General features: G+C 31.6%; 3 protein-coding genes across 4 annotated transcripts in view; all 3 read right to left on the bottom strand.

Moving 5' to 3' along the window:
• Positions 1-24,059, bottom strand: part of LOC127876444 (ubiquitin carboxyl-terminal hydrolase 38-like) — a 553,141-nt gene that overhangs the window by 36,284 nt on the left and 492,798 nt on the right. The gene's annotated exons all lie outside the window — the stretch shown is intronic.
• LOC127876482 (uncharacterized) lies at positions 16-17,391 on the bottom strand. 2 transcript variants are annotated; one of them, XM_052421795.1, is made up of 4 exons: positions 17,323-17,391; positions 3,401-3,709; positions 2,770-2,820; positions 16-880 (listed from the first exon to the last, which is right to left on the bottom strand). In XM_052421795.1, the coding sequence occupies exons 2-4, from the start codon at positions 3,663-3,665 to the stop codon at positions 759-761; spliced, it is 438 nt and encodes a 145-aa protein (XP_052277755.1). In that variant the 5' UTR covers positions 3,666-3,709; positions 17,323-17,391; the 3' UTR covers positions 16-758. The 2 variants fall into 2 exon arrangements, with proteins under 2 accessions (XP_052277755.1, XP_052277754.1); XM_052421794.1 differs by lacking the exon at positions 17,323-17,391 and adding an exon at positions 6,642-7,332.
• Positions 12,890-24,059, bottom strand: LOC127878783 (uncharacterized). Its single transcript, XM_052425312.1, has 7 exons — positions 23,944-24,059; positions 22,216-22,527; positions 21,877-21,978; positions 19,912-20,013; positions 18,907-18,938; positions 18,321-18,386; positions 12,890-12,898 (listed from the first exon to the last, which is right to left on the bottom strand). The coding sequence occupies exons 1-7, from the start codon at positions 24,020-24,022 to the stop codon at positions 12,890-12,892; spliced, it is 702 nt and encodes a 233-aa protein (XP_052281272.1). The 5' UTR covers positions 24,023-24,059.

The raw sequence follows: 24,059 nt of genomic DNA, 5'->3' as shown, positions 1-24,059 counted from the left end.
ACAACAGAGAGGACGAGCTTGTATTAGTGTATTGTTTGATTCCGTTATTGTAATTACCAACATAAAATATCGAAAACATAAAGAACAATAAGTACAAAATGCATAACATAAATATATTCTTTAAGCATACATAAAGAAACATGTAAGCAAGTATGATTAAGCTACTGTTTTATAAGCATCAAACATTATAAAGGGTGATGAATAATTGTGCTGTTCATGCTATGCGGTGAAGGAATGGTCAATACATGTACCTGTTCATGATAATCGTATCATTGTACTCTAGCTGAATGAAAGATTAATGTTTGATCAAATTCAATCAAGTTTGGTATCAAGGTTTTTGCAATAGTTTTTTTAATTAGAAAGACTTTTCTGTCAAGCCCTACATGTACGTATTGGTCGTCTACATTGTTAAAAAACACATTCAAACATAATTTGCAGATTTTAAAAAATTGACGTTGATATATTTTTCCATACACAATGTGAATTAAACATGGGAACCAATAATAATGCCATAAAATTCCATAAATAACGAAACAAAACACATAAGCAAGAACTGGCTAATAAGGTGGCTTTCAATGATAGCATGCGAGTAATGTTTACATTTGTTGATGTTTATAAATTGGTCTAGGAAAATAGTAATAAATATGTTCATCACATGAATAAAATAGGAGAAAGCGTTTCTGTGTGAACCTTTCGGAACTTTTTTTTACAGAATAATCATTAGATTTTTTCGTTTTCAATTTCCGTTATAGGATCAATCACCATATACTACAATTAATTTCAAAAGTCCGCATGTCTTCAAATAAGTTTGCGTGCCTCATCAGTCGCCATGGTTTACCTATTTGTATTCCAGTGGAAGAAGCTTGTGTCTGTGTGCCTTCTATAAAACAGCAACATATAAATTAGAACTAATGCACTTCAATGTCATTTAATTGAATAAAATGTTAGCACTTAATACATATTAAAGATTCAATATTAACATATGCACTTTTTTAAATATTTAAGTCATTTGAAAAAAGGGTTGTTTTTTTACAAATTTAATCTAAACGTACCATTACTCAAGACGTTTTAACAAAATAATATTTGTGTTGGGTTGTTATATTGGCGCAATAGGATGAATAACTATGTTATACAATTTGAGTTAAAACATTCCGCAGGTCTTTCAACAAGTATGCGTGCCTCATCATTCCTCTAAGGAGGAATTTTCCTCCATCTTACATGTCAGCATACACGTATTGAATCGTTCTTTGGGATTAAATGCATCTTTCTGTATTTCATTCGTTTGAGTTCCTTTAAAAATAAGTGCCTCTTTGATTTTTAAATGTTTTACGTTCTTAATTTTAAAGCGCTAATTGTTAAAAATGAAAGTCTATCATCTAAATCATTTACTCACTAATTTAAACAGTCTGCACTGCAAGTGTCAATATAGGATTTTCGCTTTTAGAACACCTTGTTGTATATCAAACACGGGTAAACACTCTTACTACTCATTAACAAACTGAATATATGCCATACAATGTTTGGTTATTTGAATCAGTTAAAACACACAACAGATAATAATATCAAACGTAAGTTGGATAATGATAGCAATTAAAACTATATCAAACATATCTTATAGGTGGCTTAGATGTGACGCAGAGATAATTACCTGGTGCTTTTCCTTAGTCACAAAAAGAAACGTTTCAAAAGAACGTCATATGAGAAAAATCTCCATGTATCTGGGTTGTTATAAAAACTATAATGGCTAATTTGAAATTAAGTACTGGCGAATTATTATTGAATTAATTTCCGAAAAAGTATTTAAATATTTGGCAACCGGCTGTGAAGCATTCGAAATAAAATGTACATGTAAAGAACAGTTAAAAAACTAAGATGAAATACTCTGTATATTTCAACAAATGACAGCAATTTAAGGGTGAACATACATTACAAGATATAACTTCGCTATTTTTAAAACATGTAAACAGATCAAAGGTGAATACTATAATTGAAGTTTGCAAGTTGGAATTCGGGATGTCATTCATCATTAAAGTGTTTTTACAGGATATGTCCTCCGTCCCTCCATAGTTGGTCATGAACGTGAATTTGTTAGACATTATTCGGTCATTTTTTTCTTTCCTAGTTGTTTATTATTGTAATAAAATAATTTCGTAAACATATTAAATAACAATATATGAAAACATTATACTTGCTAGTGTAAAGTGTGCAAATGATAACTAACATTATTATATTGATTGCAAATCAAAAGAGAATAAAAACAAGAGCTTTAAAAAATTGTTTTTAATTGTTTTGGCATGCACAAATCTTTGTAAAATTGAACTGGTATAATAAAACTTGCTTGGTCTGATCAGGCGTTGAGATATGTTTGCATAGACAATAAATATACGTATTTTTGAAACATGATCGATGATAAACTAAGTGGACAAATACTGATAAGATATTTTGCATCGCGCATCATTCCAAAAGAATTTAATAATATTTTCGTCCGATTCATTTAAGATTACGTTAACGCATAGAAGTTTAAGCTGTATATAAATTAGACGAACTTCAATAGTAACCATACGTTTGAATTGTAGATTTAAGCTTTTACAGTATGCACATTCTTATATATAATGACACTAATGTTTCATCGGCTTGTTTACCAATTTCGAAAGAAATTAATGTAAAAGTTTTACTCCATAAGATGAAAATATTGTTCACCGAATAGTATGTGTACATAATCTAAAATTTAATACTAAATTCACGATAAAGTCGTTTAAGTAGTATTACCAGGTGCAGTAGGGGCTTCTGTAGAAGGTGCTGGTTTCGGCGTAAGTGGTTCTTAAAACAAAAACATATACATGTGGTTATAGTCTTATACTGGGCGATCAATACATCTCTATGTTAAGTATAATCTTTGAAAACAAAAACATAATGACAACAACAAACCAATAAATGTGAATTAATCATTATTCATGCTGTTCGTTAATTAATGTTTCTTTCACATTTAATTACTTTCAATCTCATAATAAACTTGCATACAAAACATGGTTTTCATATGTAAATTAGAAACATCCGCAACATGAATTAAGTATTGGTTGTGTTTACACACCATTAAAAAATGACGAATATTCGACCTTTTTCCGTGTAAATATGTATCCGCTTTGAAACAATCATTATGAATGTTTTTTTTTACGTTTACATTCATGTTTGTATTGCACGTTTATATTTCTTGTTTTGAACTGTTTTGATATGTGACATCCATGCTTCAATCATTCGATGTACACTCGTCTGTAACTGTCACTTTACTTTGTTTAAATTTGTTGAGGCATTTTTTTCATTAATAAAATCCTTTCATTCCTACTTTTTAAATTACGAAATAGCCGGGCCTTAAGATTTTGAGTCGCAAATTAGTAATTACCTGCTTTTTGGACGCATTGACACGTGGACTCTTTCTTGCTTTCCTTTGAACAGCAGTACTCGCCGGCAAGGGTCTCATCGAATGTGATTATTGTGAGAATGACCTGTGTAAGGTTGGCATTTGAAGACATGCTGTAAAGACCTCTAAATGACTGCTCAACTGAACAATCGAACACGCTTATACCTCTACAATGGCCAATCGTAGTTCCGTATTTGTCACATGCGACTGATTCTAATTCTTGTGCACTCCACTTGAATGGAAACATAAACAGCTTATGTGCGATCCCTACTTAATCCTTTTGACAGTTATCTGAAACGAAGTTTGTAAAATTTTGAATTTTCAATTTAACTAAATCAAAATATTATCAACATGATACTTTACAGGCAGCATTTGCATTTATACCACAAAAAAACAACAAACACTTCTTATTTACCTCTACATCTACTACTTCATCAACACCAACTACTTCATGTATTCAGCGACTAAATCTACTTCTACTACATATACTACCAATAATATCACTACTTTCACTACTACCACTATTGCCACTACAACTACTACTACTTCTACCACTACTTCTACTGCTACTACTACTACTACTACTATTACTACTACTACTACTACTACTACTACTACTACTACTACTACTACTACTACTACTACTACTACTACTACTACTTCTACTACTACTACTACTGCTACTTCTACTACTACTACTACTACTACTACTACTACTATTTCTACTACCAATACTACTACTACTACAACAACTACTACTACTACAGCAACTACTACTACTACTACTACTACTACTACTACTACTACTACTACTACTACTACTACTACTACTACTATTACTACTACTACAACTACTACTACTACTACTACTACTACTACTACTACTACTACTACTACTACTACTACTACTATTACTACCACTACTACTACTACTACTACTACTACTACTACTACTACTACTACTACTACTACTACTACTACTACTACTACTACTACTACTACTAATACAACAACAACAACTACTACTTATAAGAAGAAGAAGAAGAGGAAGAAGAAGAAGCAGAAGAGGAAGAAGTAGAACAAGAACAAGAACAAGCAAAAGAGGAACAAAACGAATACTTCTATCTATACTACTTCTACTACTGGATGTGTTCTACAGCAAAGGAAACGCAAGTAATAAAAACCTAATCTATTGGTATATTCAATATAAAGAAGTGAAACTCCAGCTGCTGGAGCAGAATTGAATTTTCATTAAAAACAATTAGTTGGTCCTTTATTTAAGGCAAGTAACCGATTGCCAAACAGTACAAAACAGCACAATACAGCACAATACAAACCAACACTCGTAAAACATTCCAAAGCACTATTGTCAGCTGAACTCGACGACTACACTGTAAAACATATGCGGATGGATTCGAATGTAAGAGGCGAATTTAATTCAAATATAAGCCGTAATGGATAATAGGAATAGTTTGCCGTTAGATGGTTGCTTACAAAGAAATTCAATAAAATAAGCAACGTGATACAATGATGTACTATACTTTATGCGCAAAGGAACGAAAACAGCAAAAACGTATTTTAGATAGGAGAAAGTGCTCATGACTTCATGATTAAAACGTCATACGTGCAACATGTTCATTTCCTGTTAAGAATGCAGTGGTTGAAATTATTTCTTTAGAAATTGCGGCCTGAAAGTATGAAAATAAAACTGAGATTCTTCGTCTGTAATCACAATCGGGCAATAAAATAAACACAACAGAACAAGCCGAATAATGATAATAAAATGAGTGTATTCACTTAATTATCAGGCATCAAGCAATTTCCAATAATCGATACCGTTAAAAATACAAATAGGTAAACCTACTTGAAACTACAAACATATGAATTTATCTCCTTTTTTTCTGATCTAAATACAAGGAAGTTAAGAGCATCTGCTTGATTTGTTATAATAATGCGCAAAATAATATTACTTATAATCAAAGTGGGAGGGAACACTAATTTATAACCATAATAAGTCCTTTGAAATCCACAGAGATGAGTTTATGGCATACAATATTTGTTTAATAAAAATAAAGTGTAAGTTGGTTTATAACATCTACCGTATACTTTTTGCTTATTCTTAAACGTTTGAGGTTATCAAGAAAGTTTAATACAACGTACAATTTTGTATTTTTAAAGCCACTAAAACTTATTTGGCATAGAAAATTTAAGTATAAATAAGAAACATATTTTATCTATGCAAATTAGAATATATATGGTGGTTATAAGGTAGAAATCCGTCTTTTTGCGCTTTAATACTTAAAAATAATCGCGTTTGTCTAAATGGACGTATACGTCTAGAAATCCTACTTTCGGTTTTAAAAGCGTTACAGTTTGAAAAATAATAAAATTACTTGCTAACTAGGCTATTTATTTAATTTTATCTATGCCAATTAGAATATATCTGGTGGTAACAAAGTAGAAATCCGTCTTTTTGGCGCTTTAAAACTTAAAAATAATCACGTTTGTCGAAATTGACGTATATGTATAGAAATCCTACTTTCAGTTTTAAAAGCGGTACCGTTTGAAAAAATATCAAATTACTTGCTAGCTAGGCTATAGATTTAATTTGATCTATGCCAATTAGAATATTTATCGTGGTTACAAGGTAGAAATCCGATTTTTTGCGCTTTAAAACTTAAAAATAATCGCGTTTGTCGAAATGGACGTATCCTACTTTCGGTTTTAAAAGCGGTACCGTTTGAAAAAAATAATAAATTACTTGCTAACTAGGCTATAGATTTAATGACAATTGTGCACACTTTCAAATTGCATCTATATGTATTGATTAACATGTATTTCATTTCAAGTTGTGTGGCTTTAAATAGTCATATACATTCAATAAACATTAAAATTTCGATGCGTCTCGTGACACAAATAACGCAAACGTTTCGAAACGCTGTTAAACGAAATTCTTTCTTAATTTGAATTCTTATATATAGTTTCAGACGGCCACATAATAACAAACATGTAACTAATATATTTAGGTATAGGACTGCAACTTACTCATGGTTTAATAACTTCAAATAAACAGTAATATTATGATTAAAAGTCATGGCTGTATTACACTTGAGTCATTTTTATTAGATATGTATTCATTTAAATAAGTATATTGACTGAATGATAAACTGATTAAAAAAATAATCAAGAAGACAAAGAAGCAATTCACATCCTAATATTTTACCTGTACTGTCTGTCAAAACAAGGACAACACACGAACATATAAATATAACCACACACACATGATCCGCCATGTCTAATTTTAATGCAGCATGCAGTTATTTGTTCTTCAATTGAATACCCTGCAACGTTTCAACAACTCATACAATCTCTAATCATTTCAGATAGACTCCAGTTGCGTATGATATCACTTGTTCATTTTTTATCAGAAAGTTATTGGGATTCCAAGTACTTCTTTCAAGATTGAGTCATGATCACGAAGTGGGCAGGATGATACATAGTTTTCAAAATAATTCTCAATAATTAACGTGTGGACAAACTACAATTTCGGTGGATAATTGAAATACAAAGCTAATCAGACAAGAGCTTTAAATCCAGCCAGTTGCGTTGAGTCCGATATAAATGGTGAATTTCATAAAAAAAATGGTCATATTATATTGTCCAAATACGCTAAAGACGATGACGTCAACGTCAACTTAACGAGCGCATCTTAAAATAAAGAATAGTGTGAAGTCTCTAAACAATGTTATGATCCAGGTCATTAAAAGTGAGGGTGATGGTCAGTTCTTTTTTTCATTAAATATAGGTAATTAAACTAATATCTTGTAAAAATGTTTGTACATTGCGGGATTCGTGTTCTGCGATGATTTTCATTATTATTTGACCATTCTCCGATGTTATGGAAAGGGCTTTCGCTGAAACAAATATTAAATCAATATACAAACGAACAAGAATGTATATCTTTAAAAAAAAACAATAGAAAAATAAATAAACGTAGAGTAGGTACGGCGACTCGTCTATGAAAAATTGAATACAATAAACGCATGATTAATAACTACTGCGAAAAATACAAAAAAGTACAAAAATGTCACAATAATATGTAAATTAATAGTTATACAATACACATTATTGTTTATCTGAGGAAATATATGATTTCCTCCAAAACATTAGAAAAACATGAGTCGATCGTGACTCTTAATATTTTCGTGCACGTGTATAACTAACCAGGGTTAGATTACTTTAATGTTAGTAAATCATGCATGAGGTTAAACTGTTTTGGTTTGTTTCCCTTTGACTAATGAAGTGTATTTAAATTTATATTAAAACCCTCAGAATAAAATTAATGCATAGTCTTAGATAACATTAATAGATTAATTGTTTATAAATAAATATTTAATGCATAGTTTGATACAATAATATCGATGTTTATAAATAATTGCATTCGCATTTCTGAAACATAAAAATAAATTATGTATAGAGCAGTAGGGTTAATTTTATTATTTTAAAACACAAGAAACAGCAACAGCGACAATGTTTTTGTAATAAAGCAGTCAGGCGTGTCTTTTTTTTTAAATGTGATAATGAAATATGAACACAATTTTATAAATTTTATGTTTTAAATACAAACACACGTACATAGCATGTATAATACAACAATAATTTACTTATTATATTGCGCTTTCCAATAACATAATAAGCATTAAGAAGAAAACTTGTTAACAATATACATTTATGTTCAAGAACTTAAAAAAAAAAATCCGTAATAATATTTAAGCTAATAAAAATGCTGACTTCATATTAATCCGACAAGTACCCATATTGTTTATAACATTGTCTATACAGATGTGTTTTCAGCTTTGATTTAAAACTGGCATCAGATTGGTAATCCTTAAGATACTCAGGTAAATTGTTTAACCATTTTGGACTGACGACGGCAAGAAATCTATCAGCCAATTGTTGTAGATTGTTGTGTCATTGTGTGACCTTTATTGGTTGTGTTCTCGAGCAGGTTCAAACAAATCACAGTCTTAAATGATAACACCGGTCTTCGAGTTACATGGGTAGGCTTGTTTAATAAAGGAACAATGTGTTAGTCATTTGTTACAAATTAGATAGCATAAGAGCTGATAAGTGGAGAAGGAAAGGGATAGCAGTGGAAGAGTAGAGTTTCAGAATAAGTGAAGTTGCGGTAATAAAGGAAGCAGTTGCGGGAACGGGGCATCGTTAGCAGAATATGGTTTGTTCCTGAGATAGAAATGGGTTAGAATCTATGACTATCTCGGATGAAAGACTGAACATGTTTGAATATTAATGAATTTACTTCATATGAGCCGTCTTTAACACCGACAAGAAGAAGTTGCAAAGTTATGGGTAAGAATCTAGACAGATTGTTAAAAAGGATAACTCTTTTTTTCTGTATAAATGGGACAATTGAAGAAAAAATGATATGTGTCTTCAATCGCACCGCATTGACAATATGGACTTTGTACAATGTTTTTTGAGTACAAATGTTCATTTAAGCTGCTACAATGCATTCGTAAACGCGCATGTAGAATATTAGATGTCCGCTCCCCATCGTAGAAATGCTGGGGAATTATTTTCTTATCTTTGCTAAGATTTGCTTTGAATGCAGAGAGAGAAGGAGCCGTTCTCACCGATTCCGGTAAATTGTTCCATAAGTTTATAGTTGATGGTAGGAAAGATCGAGTAAAAAGTTGTGATTTGCATTGGATACTGCGAATGTTGTTAGAGTTACGAAGTGGATAAGCAGATCTTTCTCCCACGCTAGAGGGGATAAGTGTGCACAAGTATGGGGGTGCTAGTGAATTATACATTTTATAGAATTGGGTAAGTTTATGTTTTGTTCTCCTATTTTTTAATGGTTCGAGAGCAGTTTCATTGTAAAGGTTTTGCAAGGATGCCAAACGTGTTCCCCCGCTGATTATCCTTGCTGCTTCCTGTTGAATCTTCTCAAGTTCTATTTCATCTTGTGTATTAATGTTATCCCAGACTATATCAGCGTATTCAAGAATTGGTCTAATAAATGTTGTGTATATCGATAGTAGGGACTTTCTATCGAGCGTAAACTTGAACGTTCGCATTACATTGAGTCTTTGCCATGCTTTCTTCTTGACTGATTCAATATGGTCATGCCAGGAACATGTATCAGAAAAAGTTAAGCCTAGATGCTTGTGAGACGAAACATCAGTGATTTGGCAGTCGTTGAAAAAGAGAGGGGGATGGATTGGGCGGTTGATTTTTCTAGATATAACTAAGGATTCGGTTTTGGATGGATTGAAGGTTACCAACCACTTGTCAGCCCAGGAATGAATTTTTGCAAGATCAGTGTTAAGATGATTAGCCGCATCAACAGGGTTGTCGACGATGATATATAGCGTGGTGTCGTCTGCAAATAGTCGAATTGGACAGTGTATATCTCGTACAATGTCATTTATATAAATGAGAAAGAGGAGGGGCCCTAATATAGACCCTTGCGGGACACCAGCGTTTATGGGTAATGGGTCAGATTGGCAGCCAGAGATTACAACACACTGGGTCCTCTCATGTAGGTAGTCTTTTAACCAAGATAGAAGATTGCCCGAGATACCACTAAGTCGGAGCTTGTGGATAAGTCCTTCATGCCATACTCTGTCGAAGGCCTTAGAAATGTCGCTAAAAACGGCTTGAACCTCTTTACCTTCGTCAAGGGCTTTACAAAAGGAGTGATACACAGAGACTAATTGGTTGACAGTGGAATCTTTTGGAATGAATCCTGATTGAGATGGGGTTATAAATTCAATAGCCCTTAAATGATTAAAAATATATTTGTGGAGAATTCTCTCGAGACATTTACTTAAAACACTTAAAAGGGAGATCGGTCTGTAATTTTCAACATCCTGAGGATCAGACTTTTTGTGAAGTGCACAAACAATTGCTTCTTTCCAGCTCCGTGGGACCCTACCATTACTAATAGAAAAATTGAAAAGATTTTGTAGTGAACCTGCAATCTCAGATGCAATTTGCTTTAGAACTTGACTATTTATTTGGTCTGGACCTGATGCCTTTCCCGTTTTCATAACTTTAATGGAATCCAAGACATCTTGACGGGAAATAATGAGATCTTCAAAGACGGGGCAATCTGGCTCTTGGGAATGTAGGTTGTGCATATGCGTACTTGGTGTAGTTAAAGTAGATTGAGATTGGAAGAATGAATTAAGAATATTTGCTTTATCAAGAGGTGACTCATATATGGTACCATTATGAATTAAGGGAGGCAACTCGTTTTGTGTGGTGTTTTTATTTGTGAATTTTTTTATTATTTTCCAGAAGTCGGATGATGAGTGTTGATTTTCACGTATAAGTTTAGCGAGATTTTCAAAGTGCACTTTTTTCGCTGATCTGACAAGGTTGTTAACAATATTACGTTGTTGGCGAAAGATGTGCCAGTGTCGGTCTAAATTGGTAACCTTGGCTTTTTTGTATGCTCGTTTGCGGCGTCGGATTTCCTTACGAATATTAGTATGTAGCCATGGAGGATCGGCTGTTCTTATTGTAACTATTTTGTTCGGGATTGTAACTTCGCAGAGACTGATAAGTTGACGTGTGAAATTTGAAGTATATATGTCAATATTATTATCACAACAACTGTTCCAATCGAAATTCTGCACAAGTTGTCTTAGATTAGTGTAGTCCCCATCTTTATATCGCCATATTTTACGTTTAAAATTAGATCCAGCTATTCTATTGAAGTTTATGACACAGTAGACTGGGCAATGAAATCGAAGTTGCTGGTTAAGAAAGGGTTCTCCAACGCCGCTTTTTAGCACTTTTAAGGAAGATGTTACTATAAAAAGGTCAAGAATGGAATTCGAGGTTTCAGTAAAATGAGTGGGTTCTTTAATAATCTGTGTGAGATTATACTGTAAAAGAAGGGAGTCAATTTTGATCCTGCACTGTGGTTTATTCATGTCAAGATTAAAATCACCTGTAATAACAATGTTCTCAATACCGGTGTCAACGGCTAGTGAGATCGAATCGTTTATGCATTCTAATAGATAAGGAGAAGAGTTTGGTGGTCTGTAGAAAGAGCCAGATAAAAGACGCCTTCCCTTTATACGTAGTTCGACCCATAGACATTCTAGATCATCATTTTGTAGGTCAGGTCGCTCAATGGCAAAGAGATCGGATTTTACGTATACTAGAATACCTCCATGGGGATCGTTTCTTCTATCCCGTCTGAACGGCTTATGATAAGAAGGGAAAAGTAGGTCGTCAGTGTCAACTGTTGAGCTAAGCCAAGTTTCAGTAAACACTATAATATCAAAATTGTTGAGATCGGCATACAGAATATCTTTCTTGGCGAGGAAGCTCTGAACGTTGTAATGAACAATTTTTAGATTATGGGCAAATGCATCATTTATTGAAGATGAGAAAGATGTACCCGAAGAAGACGATGACATATCAAGGGAGCTGTCGGGTCCAGGATTTGGATGGACATCGCCTCCTCTAAGAAGAAGGATTGCCAGCCAGCAAACTAACTCGAACATATTCATTTGTTGAAGCCCTTTACTTTTCATAGTACGTGAGTGGAACAAGCCTATCCTCATCCTGTACACTCCTATGTCAGTGTACATCATGTAATGCTGAGTGCAAGAAATAATTGGATGAGGAAAAAGCTATCGTGCGCCCGGCCCGCAAGAAGTGAAAGAAGGAAAAAGGAATAATGAGAAGAGAAGAATAACAAAATAAACAAAATATTTGGTCATGTTGATGTTATAAAGAGATGTTAAAACCTCATTTGATAAATTTATATTTTGGGTTGTATAATGATACAGAAAGTGGAGCTTATATTGAATGATCGCGTAGTAACATAATAGTACAAGGATCTACGCAACATGGGCTTAGTACTTGGGCAAACCGAAAAATGACAAGCTTTTTACAAAGCTTGAATTATATGCTACTGCGGCGTGTTAACGGGATAGTCTGTGTTTGTACAATGTGCACGATTTCCGCAAGCTGAAAGAATACATGTGCACTAAGTGTGTGGCGAAAGATTGTAGATTACTATTTAGGCACAAGTTAGGAGTGAGTGATCGTGTTAATTGTGTTTTTTTTCTTAATACGAGTTTACAAGTAACTTCAGGGAATTTGATATTGAAAAGTGCATCTTATTGGGTGATTTTTTATGAAATGTGTGTAGTTGCATTTACAAAATAAAATAGAAAAGGATGTGTGTATTCACCAAAGTGTTAATCTTAATTTTCCGAGCTTGTGGATTTATTTATTCGTGGATGGATTACCAGTTGATGTGGGCTTAATTGCACACCACAATTTAAGGCAACATTTGGACATATATTTACAAGAAGCGAGTCTGGTAAGATCTTACAAATCATAGTAGAAAGTAGATGTTTGCTTTTCGATATGTTGGATAATTGCTTGATTAATTGACCTAGCATATGGATTTACTTGCAATCAGTCAATCTGACAACACAATAGGTCTAAACAAATATCCTAACAAGCAAGATAAGCTATTTGGAAGCTGAGTTTCGAAATATATGAGTGGTTGTGAGTACACAAAAGGTTAAGTTGCTGTACAACAACAGATAAATCAACCAATAACTGGAGTTCAAATATGTAAGTGTTGAGATTTCACAAGTAATAATTAATTATAATGATGTACAAATATACAATTGGTCATCCAGTATGTGGGGTTAAACTGTATAAGTGCAAGAGATTACAAAGGTTCCAAATAATTGAGTTGCTGTACAAAGTGAGATAACACAGTCACCCAGGAAATGTTCAAGTTCATATATGATTGATAGAAAACAGTCAATACACACATGCATAACATATTGTCAATTGACTTATAAAACATATCCATTTATCATATACACCTTAAATATTTGTTGAGTAAGTTAACACCTATATTATGCTTAACTATAAGTGCAAGAAAATACACAATCAATACACACATGCAGAACACATTATTAAGTGACTTGTACATCATTACCATTTACTTGGTACATATTAATTCCAATAATATGTACTAAAAAGAAGTATCTGAAACATTTACCAGTTTTATGTTCAAAAATAAATGCTTGGGGAAATCAATACAGAAACATGCATGCATAACATATTGTTGAGTGACTTGTACAACATTACCATGTGTCATATACACCATGAAAGATTTATCATATAATATACATACTATGTACATAATTACCATTTGTTATCAACTACTGATAACCATCATTTACCTAACACAACTTTAATATGCACCATTTTTATGCACCATTTTTATACACCATGGTCATAGATTATTATTTTATAACATGGTGTCATCTGTTATGTACTCCAGTACACCATTAGTATTTATTATCTAATAAACTCAGGCTTATATAAGCAAGATACATATTTGTCAATGTGGAGGGTAACTCAATAGATTTGATAAATAATTTGTTTTTAATTTATGCACATTTTGAATGTAATTCTTGTAGTTTCAGTACCTATTTTCAGTTTTGAGTTGTTTTTTTATTCATTATGTGCAGTGAAATAATTAGATGACTCACTTTTGTCATAATCTTGTAATGTTACAAGAGAATGGAAGTGGGTCAATGCTTTTTTGAGATAGAAGAACAGTAATATCAAACAATCTTGGAAATTGAAAGCGAAATGTCCAAGATTATTTGAATTGTTTATTAGGTGATTTATTTATTTGTTGTAAAGATGCTAGCTTATAATCATGTTTATCGGATTGAGTTCAAAGTTTGTGATTGCATTTTTTATAAGATGTGCATATCCACAGATTGATTTTAGAAATCTATGGATCAAGATATATCTTGTGTCAACAATGAAGTAAAAAACAACAAGTTACCTGCCATGTGTAATGGTTCATGGTTTATTTTAGTTTGATTTATTGTGTGTGTCAATGAAACCAATTATGTGGATGATATTGTGCATGAACCTAGCAGTGATGCAATTTATTATCTAAACAGATTTAGGAAAAGTTTAAATACAGTATGCATAATGCTAACAGCATGTCTATTAAAGGTGTAGTGCAGAGCAGTATTGTTTGATGGTTGACAATAGATATATCCTTATACAATAATTTCTTATCATGAGATGATATTAAGATTTCTTTTAGAAGTTACATTAGTAATTTTGAAATAATATAGTATTTTTTATAGTACCGATAACATATGAGTTATGTAGATAACCCCTTAGGGAAAGGAAATTTATAAATATAAGCAGTTTTTTACCAGGTTAATTTAGAAAATTTGGTGTAAAACGTAAATATAAGCAGTTTTTTACCAGTTTAATTTAGAAAATTGGTTGTAAAACTACATTAGCATTATTTAAGCAAGAAGTAAACCTGGTTGTGGTATAATACATTTACATGTAAGTGTTATTATTGAATTATTTTTTTTATATTTCGAACTGTAAATAGAACCTCATGGAGTACACATTTACATTTTATAGGTATATACATGCAATATGGCAATGTTAAAATGTATTTTCATTATAAAGTTATGTTGGTATTGAAGAAAAAAAATAATATTTTAACAATTTTCATTACTTTAACATGGTTTCTCATATTGACATTTCAATGGAAAAACACGCAGTAATTATGGATTTGTTTTTAACATATACATAATTTGCATGTCATATATTGCATTTACACAGTATATTCATATTATATTTGAAAAAAAAGAAAACATGAGACAACATTTTAGTAAATGGTCACACAAATTAATGAAAAAAACAGCACCTTGTAAACTATTTACAGTCAGTAAAAATGTTTGTACTATGGCTTTAGTATTATTTCTTTTTAATAAATTGTTTTGACATATTCATGTTATTTTATTTGTAATTTTTATTGTTAAACATAAATTCATTTTAATTATATAAGAAGCTCTTTATGTACAATATGACAAGAAATATGGGTACAGTTTAAGTTACATACAATAAGAATAACGCACAATTTTGACAATTTACATAACTTTTACACTATTTGGGTGGCATTTGTAACAAACATTGGAGTAGGAGTAATCACATTATGTTAGTAAATAGGCAAATATTTGCATTGTTGTAGGTAAAAAGTCAGTGAGTATATGGTAGAATGAGTTTACTTAACATTGTTTCACATATTGGCATTCTAATGGTAAAACACACAGTTATTATGGATTTGTTCATAACATATACACAATTTGCATGTCATATATTGCATTCACACAGTATATTCACAGTATTTTTGAGTAAAAAGGAAAAAAGAGACACAATTTTAGAAATTGCTTACACAAATTATTGGAAAACAGCACCTTCTAAATTATTTATTGTATGTAAATTATTGTGTAATATGGTTATGGTATAATGTTTTTTAAATTACTTGTTTCTATGCATTAATGTAATTCTATGGATAATTTCAATTGATCAACAGAAATTTGTTTTAATTATATGAAAAGCTCTTAGTGTAACATGTGACAACAAGTTTGAATACCATTTAAGTTATATAGATCTACAGTAAAATAAATAGACACACAATTTTGACATACATTTGCATAGCACACTTACAATTATTTTTTAACCTATTTATGTACACATACACATAAACATATCTTGTACAAAAGCACACACATTTGCATAGTACACATATGCATGTGGTATTGTTTTACTTATTTATATAGTTATGTATTTATATATGTATACTAGTTATAAAGAATGTGATACCATGATTCATATATGTGTTAAGTTATGTATTTTAATATTTATAACAAATACAAATTGTACACACTATTATACACATGAACATATCTTGTACAAAAACACACACATTTACATAGCACAGATATAAATATTGTTTTACTTATTTGTTTACACAAACACATAAACATATCTTGTACAAAAGCACACACATTTGCACATTCATTTAAGGTAAGGTTCAATTAATTTATATCCCACATTTATCTAAGGTTAAATTAAAGAAGACAGTTTGAAGTTATCTTGGTAGAGAAATTGTGAAGGTCGACTTAATAATCAATCTCAGGCTGGCTTTGAACTAAACTCATTCTTGCTTCGTTCACCCTTTCGCTTGGCCCGTATTTACAAATGTAATGAACTATGCAAGGCTGATGAGCATCAGATCTCCCAAATTATACCTCATGGTGTTCGAAATAAGGAACACACCATATTCAGTAGGAAGCTTTGGTGTATACAAAATTCACAAAATTGGGAAAAATCCTTAAGTATAAAATAGACTTCCAGTTATATATATAGTATATTTGACATTGATGAACTGCAATAAAATATATAGGGAATCATACTCTCAAATGTGATGATGCTGTACAATGTATATGTCTGTCTGTCTGTCTGTCTGTCTGTCTGTCTGTCTGTCTGTCTGTCTGTCTGTCTGTCTGTCTGTCTGCCTTACAATCTATAGCGTTTGTATATTAAAATTTCAAGCCTAAATGATGCAATATAAAAAGTTTTCAAACTAGTTTACAAGTACATATCGTATAATATATAAATAAAAAATAAACTAAAAATCACGTCTCATAAAATATAAATATATAAACAATAATATTAATAATAAAAATTAGTATTAATATAATAATTATAATAATAATAATACAACGCCAATGAAACGTCATGGTTTATAAGAAATGTGAAGAAGATAGTTTACAAAAATAAAAGCTCGCTCTGAAATTACTTTACACATCTCCTGATAAAACACACATTCCTTTTTAGCATTTCATAGCATAGCGTTTAAGTTTATCACTATATTTTGTTTTTATGTACTTGCAAGCAAGATAAAAAAATATATTTAAGTTCAGAAATGTTATCAAAAGGACATAACATCGTACACAAAAATACATAATTTAAACGTGAGAAGAGCGTTTAATACAAACCGAGTAAACTTGTTCAAATAAAGTTTAGACATCATACACGCTGTGCGGCTTATGCGCTTGATTCTTGTTCATTTTCCCGCTACAAAAAATCAATAACGAGGCATATTAAAACGTGAATAGATCGGCTTAAAAGCGGTTGAAGTTCTTATAAACTTACAAAACAGTATTGCAATATGTGTATGCAAGTGTATTTTACTGTGTGAGAGATATTTTACATCGGATATACATAAATGCTTTTTGTTATGCTTATACAATTATTGAGATGAAATAGTCAAACACATCAACCAATGAACTTATCACATTTAAGAAGAGACACACACATATATGAAGCCCTGCTTGATAATTCACTATGTTGTATTTATAAATTATGGATTTGAAAATAGCTTTTATTCTAATTGAGAATTATCACGGGTTGTTTTGGTAACAATCCACAACAAACGGACAAACACAAACATCTGATCAAACTCACGTTGAATTCAGGAGATAATTCGTTATAAACGATGCATAAAATAGCAATAACAGGAGCAATATCTCCAAGAACAATTCGAATAATAGCATCATAAAATTGCGAAAAGGGCAATCTTAATTATATTGAGCTTCAACAGTCTTAAAATAGTACAACGCTAACTCCGTTCTGTACGCTTATTTATTTGAACATTAGCTGATTTTGTATTTACTGAATTATTATTATATTATATTCTCCCTCAAACAAAGTTGCAGTTCTTCTTAAACTAAGAAAATTTAACATAATATTCTTATTATTTACCTATAATATTTTAACTATGTCTATATTATTCGATTGGCAATATTATGTGGTTCACTTCTATTTATATGTGAGTGTTTTATGATAAAGTGTTTTCTTTATTGAATATTATACTCCCCTTTAAATCGCGTTTCTTCCTTTTCTGCGATGACTACAATTATAAGCAACTTAATTGTTGTGTGTGATGTCTTATGTGTTTTGGATTGTCTTGTATACATATAAAAAGGTCACTTGCCTTATTGTGTGGTAAATCTCCTTGTGACGATGTCGAGTTTATCTTACTTTGTGCTCCTTGTAAACTCTGAAACAATCGTTTGAATAAAATCACTTAACATGCAATATGCTGGTTTTCAATTGTAATTCCCCAACCAGTAAGCATGGGAAACTGTTAACACAATTAATACGACATCTTTGGTCGCAAACTGCAGTTAGCAACAATAATAATGTAATAAAATCGTTAACAACACAAAAACACTTCCGTCAAGAGTGTTTTTACCAGAGGGATTTTTTACTATAGCCGACCCAAGTCGCGCGCTATGATCAGATAATTAAAACTCACCAAAATACTGTTATCATTTGTTTGCATGCACGGAGATTCTATCATTAATACTTTCCAAGCACCCATGTCTCTGATCGATTGAGACATACAGGTTAACCATTCATTTATACATTTCCACGGTAATCTTATTTTTCGTAAAAGAAACAGAAACACAAAAGACATCAACAACGTATTAGTCATGGTTATGCCCTTTACAGTTGCCGTGCATAGCAAACTATTATGATAAGTTATTGATTAAAACAATATCACACATCTAACTCACCCCTTTGATTGCTTCGATTGCCTTACGAGTACCTGTAAACACATATATTTGTTTTAATAAAATCGAACACAGCAGCAGCATTTAAAATATAACGTTTATGATTTTGGAACGTAGTTGCAGACACCACTTAAATGCGTTATCACACAATACTTTAGTTACATATAATCGTTATTTATAATCGCTTACGTATACGTGTATAATTATAAAACCGAAACTAAACATTTTATTTTATTACAGAAACCACAGCTTTCCTGCGGCATTGCTCCAAAGAAAGTAATACTTTATTAATTATATGAATAGAAGCGAAGAGACCAGCAAGCTGGCATGCATCATTTTAAGTCCGATTTCACTGTAAACCAATAATAAAAACATGAAAAAATGGCTTGAATTTCAGCTGGAATTTCACTTCTTTATATTGAAGAAGAAACAAGACAGTAAGCATTTTAAGTAATTTAGACACTAAATTAAGACCCTACAATTTGATTATTATCTCTATGGTGTTACATTTGCAAAGGATCAATATTGTTCGTAATTGACCGGATTTTGCTGAACTAATTTAGTTTTGTATAGTTTAAAATTAAGTACCACACACGTAACAGACATTAAATTATAAGCGTGCACTGGTAAGGTGGGAAAAGACGGCTTTGGAAACAAGAAATTGCTCTCGGTGCAATTAAAAACAAACATACAAAACAGAAGCAACTTTCACAGAAGACATATGCGCCATTGCTCAACTATGTGATCCTATAACGCTGCTATAAAACAATCAATATGTGTTTATAAGACTTATGTTGCGTAATGATATCGCATATTAATAATGTATGAGACATAACTGTACAACATTATTGGACACTTCTTGCATAATTTAGAATTGAGCTGGTATATCCGTACACGTTTAAAAACAATTTGTCGCATTATGAATACTTTGGAGCTATTTTTTTTTACAATATTCTTACTTGGGTTTTAACAATAATCAATACTAGTACAATTCCTATAAAAACTTACATCGCTTTAGACACCATACACTGACTGGTACTGATATTGCCATGCCATATGCAACCACGGATCCGATGACTACTCCGATACAATGGGACAAATCACTGGCATCTATTTTGAAGTAATACATAAATAATTTTGGTTCTGGAGCTTATATTCTAATAATGAAATTTTGAGCCGCCATGAAATAATTTGGTTTATTTATTCGCATAATCAGCATTACATGTGATAAATACATATACACAGTGAGATGAAGATTGGCTAAATCATAGCATACAAATAATCTCGATAGATAATATTTATAAAAACACACACACACACACAAAAACACACAAAATAGATATGAAAATGTAGCACAAAAAAACACAATGTTTATTATGTGAAGGAATTTAGAAAACTAGGAAGCAACAGACGAATCAATGATTTCTTTTCGTTTTAACATTGCAAAATATATAAATTTCGATACTTTACGGATACGTTTTACAGACTTTGTTGACATAATTGTTTCGAAATATTTAGAAAATACATAGAAAATGAAATTCAGATTCAATCATATCAGATGTACACACTTTACACTTACGATCGTTAACGTTAATATTGTTAAATCTTCCTCTTTCTATTTCTAAGTGATGCGAACACAATCGGAATCTACTCAACGCAATTCTATGCTTTTCATTGTCTATACAATTCAAGTAGGTTTCAAAACAAAATTCTTTTTTAAATAAGATATAGTATTTTAGCTTACTTTGAGACTGTATACATTCAAACCAAGTTTGAATGTAAACATCACGGACTCTTTGTTTTAGCATACACATATAATCAATTTCGTGATACTGGTGCAACCATACATTACTATAACCAAGATCATCAAGAGTGTAGTTTTAACAGCATTTGGCCAACACAGTTTTCTATCAATATTCATGCATGCATCGTCAGAGGTTAATGTATTAAAAACTATAGTTATCAAAGTATTCTGTGATCTCATGATTTTACACCAATAGTTAAGAGCTCGTTCTTTACAAATGATGGACAATGGGAAGCGACCAAGTTCACCTAGTACAGCTGCATTAGATGTTTGTTGACGAACCCCAAGTATTTGTTTACAGAATTTTAAATGCAGTTTATCAACCTCAGGCATATCGTAAATTCCCCAGACTTCGCAGCCATACGTGATTATTGGTGCTACCATTGAGTCAAACAGTAACAACTTAGTTTTAATATCTAATTTGATTCTACTGAATATTGAAATAAGGTGATTATATGCTTTGAGAGCCTGCTCATTCAGTGATTCAACTGCACGTTTAAGTGAGCCGTTATAGAAAAATTTAACACCTAAGTACGTAAAAACATCTACTATTTCAATGTTGTCGCCGTTGAGTTCCCATGTGTGAATATTTCTATATTTATACTTTTGAAAAATGCATACCTTAGTTTTCCCTACATTTACCTAAAGACCCCATTTCTTAGAATATTCATTTATACAATTTAATTGGTGTTGTAGACTATGGGGATCAGTTGAAAAAATTGCAATGTCATCGGCAAACATTAACATAAAAATAGATAACATATCAACATCGTTTGTACAAAGGTTTGTAGAACTCAAATGCTCACCAATATCATTAATTAACATAATAAACAAAAGAGGTGACAAATCATTTAGTATTCAAATCATTCCAACATATCAGTATATAAATATGTTATATTTTCAACCGCGATCGTTTACACCATCTCAGTCTTACGATATCGAAATCAAGCATATAAATATTATAAAACAAAACTCAAATGCACGCTAATATCATGAACACCAACCTACAAACGTTGTTTTCATAAGTATTTATATGAAAATTCAAGTCTTGTATAAAGTATCATGATAATTGCGCGTCATTCAATCAAATGACTATCCTCGATAATTACTAGTATTATAATTTAAAAAATATGAGATATTTCAAATAACAGACAATAAAAAACATTTACCTTTGGCAGCAGTGTTTGAAGAGTTAGTTACTTCTGTAAAAGCATTTGGTGCATGATGTGATGTTGCGGTTTGTGTAGTTGCAGTAGTAATGGTAGCGGGACCTGGTTAATATACAAACGAATGACTATCATTTCGTTTCATTGGTCTATAACGAAAAAGGGTAAATGGGGATATATAATTGTTTGGATAAACTTATTTGCTTTACCAAACAAAATGTATGTTTTTTTTTAAATAAACGCGTGTTAACAGTCGGTGCTTGAGATTTCAAAAGACATTTAAGACATTGTATTCATTTAGTCGTGTTATGTCGAATTAGCCGTTCAAAAAAAAATTTGTACCTGCGGCTAAACAAACACTCTTCATATCATCTTTTTTTGTTTTGAAACAGCTGTATGTACCGGACATCGTTTCGTTGAACCTTGATATGGTCACAATAATTGAAGTTAATTCGTCGTTGGAAGATATATAAAAAACGCCAACGCTTGTTAATTCTACGGAACAGTCAGACGTATTGAGCGCCACGCATCGTCCTATGATAGTCTGGTCTTTATTGCATTCAATTGATTTAAGTTCCTGACTACTCCATGAGTAATTAAACGTTAGTTGAACATTTTGATGTCCAATAGTAGCTATTTGTTGATTACATAAACCTGAAACATAGAATAGATTATGTAGTAGTAAGTAGTACTCCTTTCCCGCTGCGATATAAATTATTCTTAAATAAAATAAGCTCTAATTTATACAAACGAATACAGAAAAAAAATTGCAAAACCGACATTTCGCAAAATTAAGAACCCTTTATCTTAAAGTTTCGCTTTATTAAGATAAAGTATGCGCTAAAAGTCAGATTGTTTTATTTATAAGTAATTATTTTTGCTTACAAAATTCGTTTTTTACTTAAAAATTCATGTTGGTCTTCTCATGGGATTATTGCATTTCCCGATGGGATTTTACGTTTTCAAATGGGAATTTTCGTTTTTCCTAATTGGATTTTTCCCACTTTTTGCATGAGAAAAATCTCAAAATATATTTTCGAAAAAAACATTTCGTGTGTTTATGCTTGGTTCTTTAATTTAAGCATTTTTAACGTATTCATGCTGTTTTAAGTTAACGTTTCCTTCATAGAAAACAATCCCATTATTTAAATGAGATATTATTTATGTAACTTCCAGAAACATTATACTACTACTACTACTACTTCTACTACTACTACTACTACAACTACTACTACTACTACTACTACTACTACTACTACTACTACTACTACTACTACTACTACTACTACTACTACTACTTCTTCTACTACTACTACTACTACTACTACTACTTCTACTACTACTACTACTACTACAAATACTATTACTACTTCTACCACTACTTCTACTACTACTACTACTACTACTTCTACTACTACTACTACTACTTCTACTACTACTACAAATACTATTACTACTTCTACCACTACTTCTATTACTACTTCTACTACTACTAGTTCTACTTCTACTAATACTACTACAACAACTACTACTACTACTACTACTACTACTACTACTACTACTACTACTACTACTACTTCTACTACTACTACTACTACTACTACTACTACTACTACTACTACTTCTACCACTACTACGACTACTGTTTCTACTGCTACTACTTCTACTACTACTACTGCTACTCCTTCTAATACTCCTACTCCTACTAGTACTGCTACCACTTTTACTTCCACTACCACTGCTACTACCACTTATATAAGAACTCTTATACGACATCTTCCTTTTCTTCTACTACGACTACTATAACAAGTACTTTCTTTAATACTAACACTAGTACTCCTACCATTTCTACTACTACTACTATAACTAATGTTTCTATCCAGAAAACTAATGAAATACCAAATAAATCCTTTGTGTTTGCTCTTGTTATCTTCAGACTATGCATGTCTTTATGATACACACAACGAAAAGTAAATATAAAGCAGTTAAAGATAAATAAGCTTTGGTGAAAGACCTAAAAAGGCGATGATGATCATAATAAAAAATTCTAACAGTTCTAACAATACTCACCCGAACCTTTATCCAGACAATTAATGAAACAAACCATTAATATCTTTGTCATAGCTGTAGTTTTCTTAAGAATATGCATATCTTCGAGCAAAACAAATGAAATGATATGTGTTTGA

The sequence above is a fragment of the Dreissena polymorpha genome, chromosome 4 (assembly GCF_020536995.1).
Source record: "Dreissena polymorpha isolate Duluth1 chromosome 4, UMN_Dpol_1.0, whole genome shotgun sequence".
In the NCBI taxonomy this organism is placed as follows: domain Eukaryota; kingdom Metazoa; phylum Mollusca; class Bivalvia; order Myida; family Dreissenidae; genus Dreissena; species Dreissena polymorpha.
The sequence above is the reverse complement of the archived record's forward strand: the minus strand, read 5'-3'. Positions and strand labels throughout refer to the sequence as shown.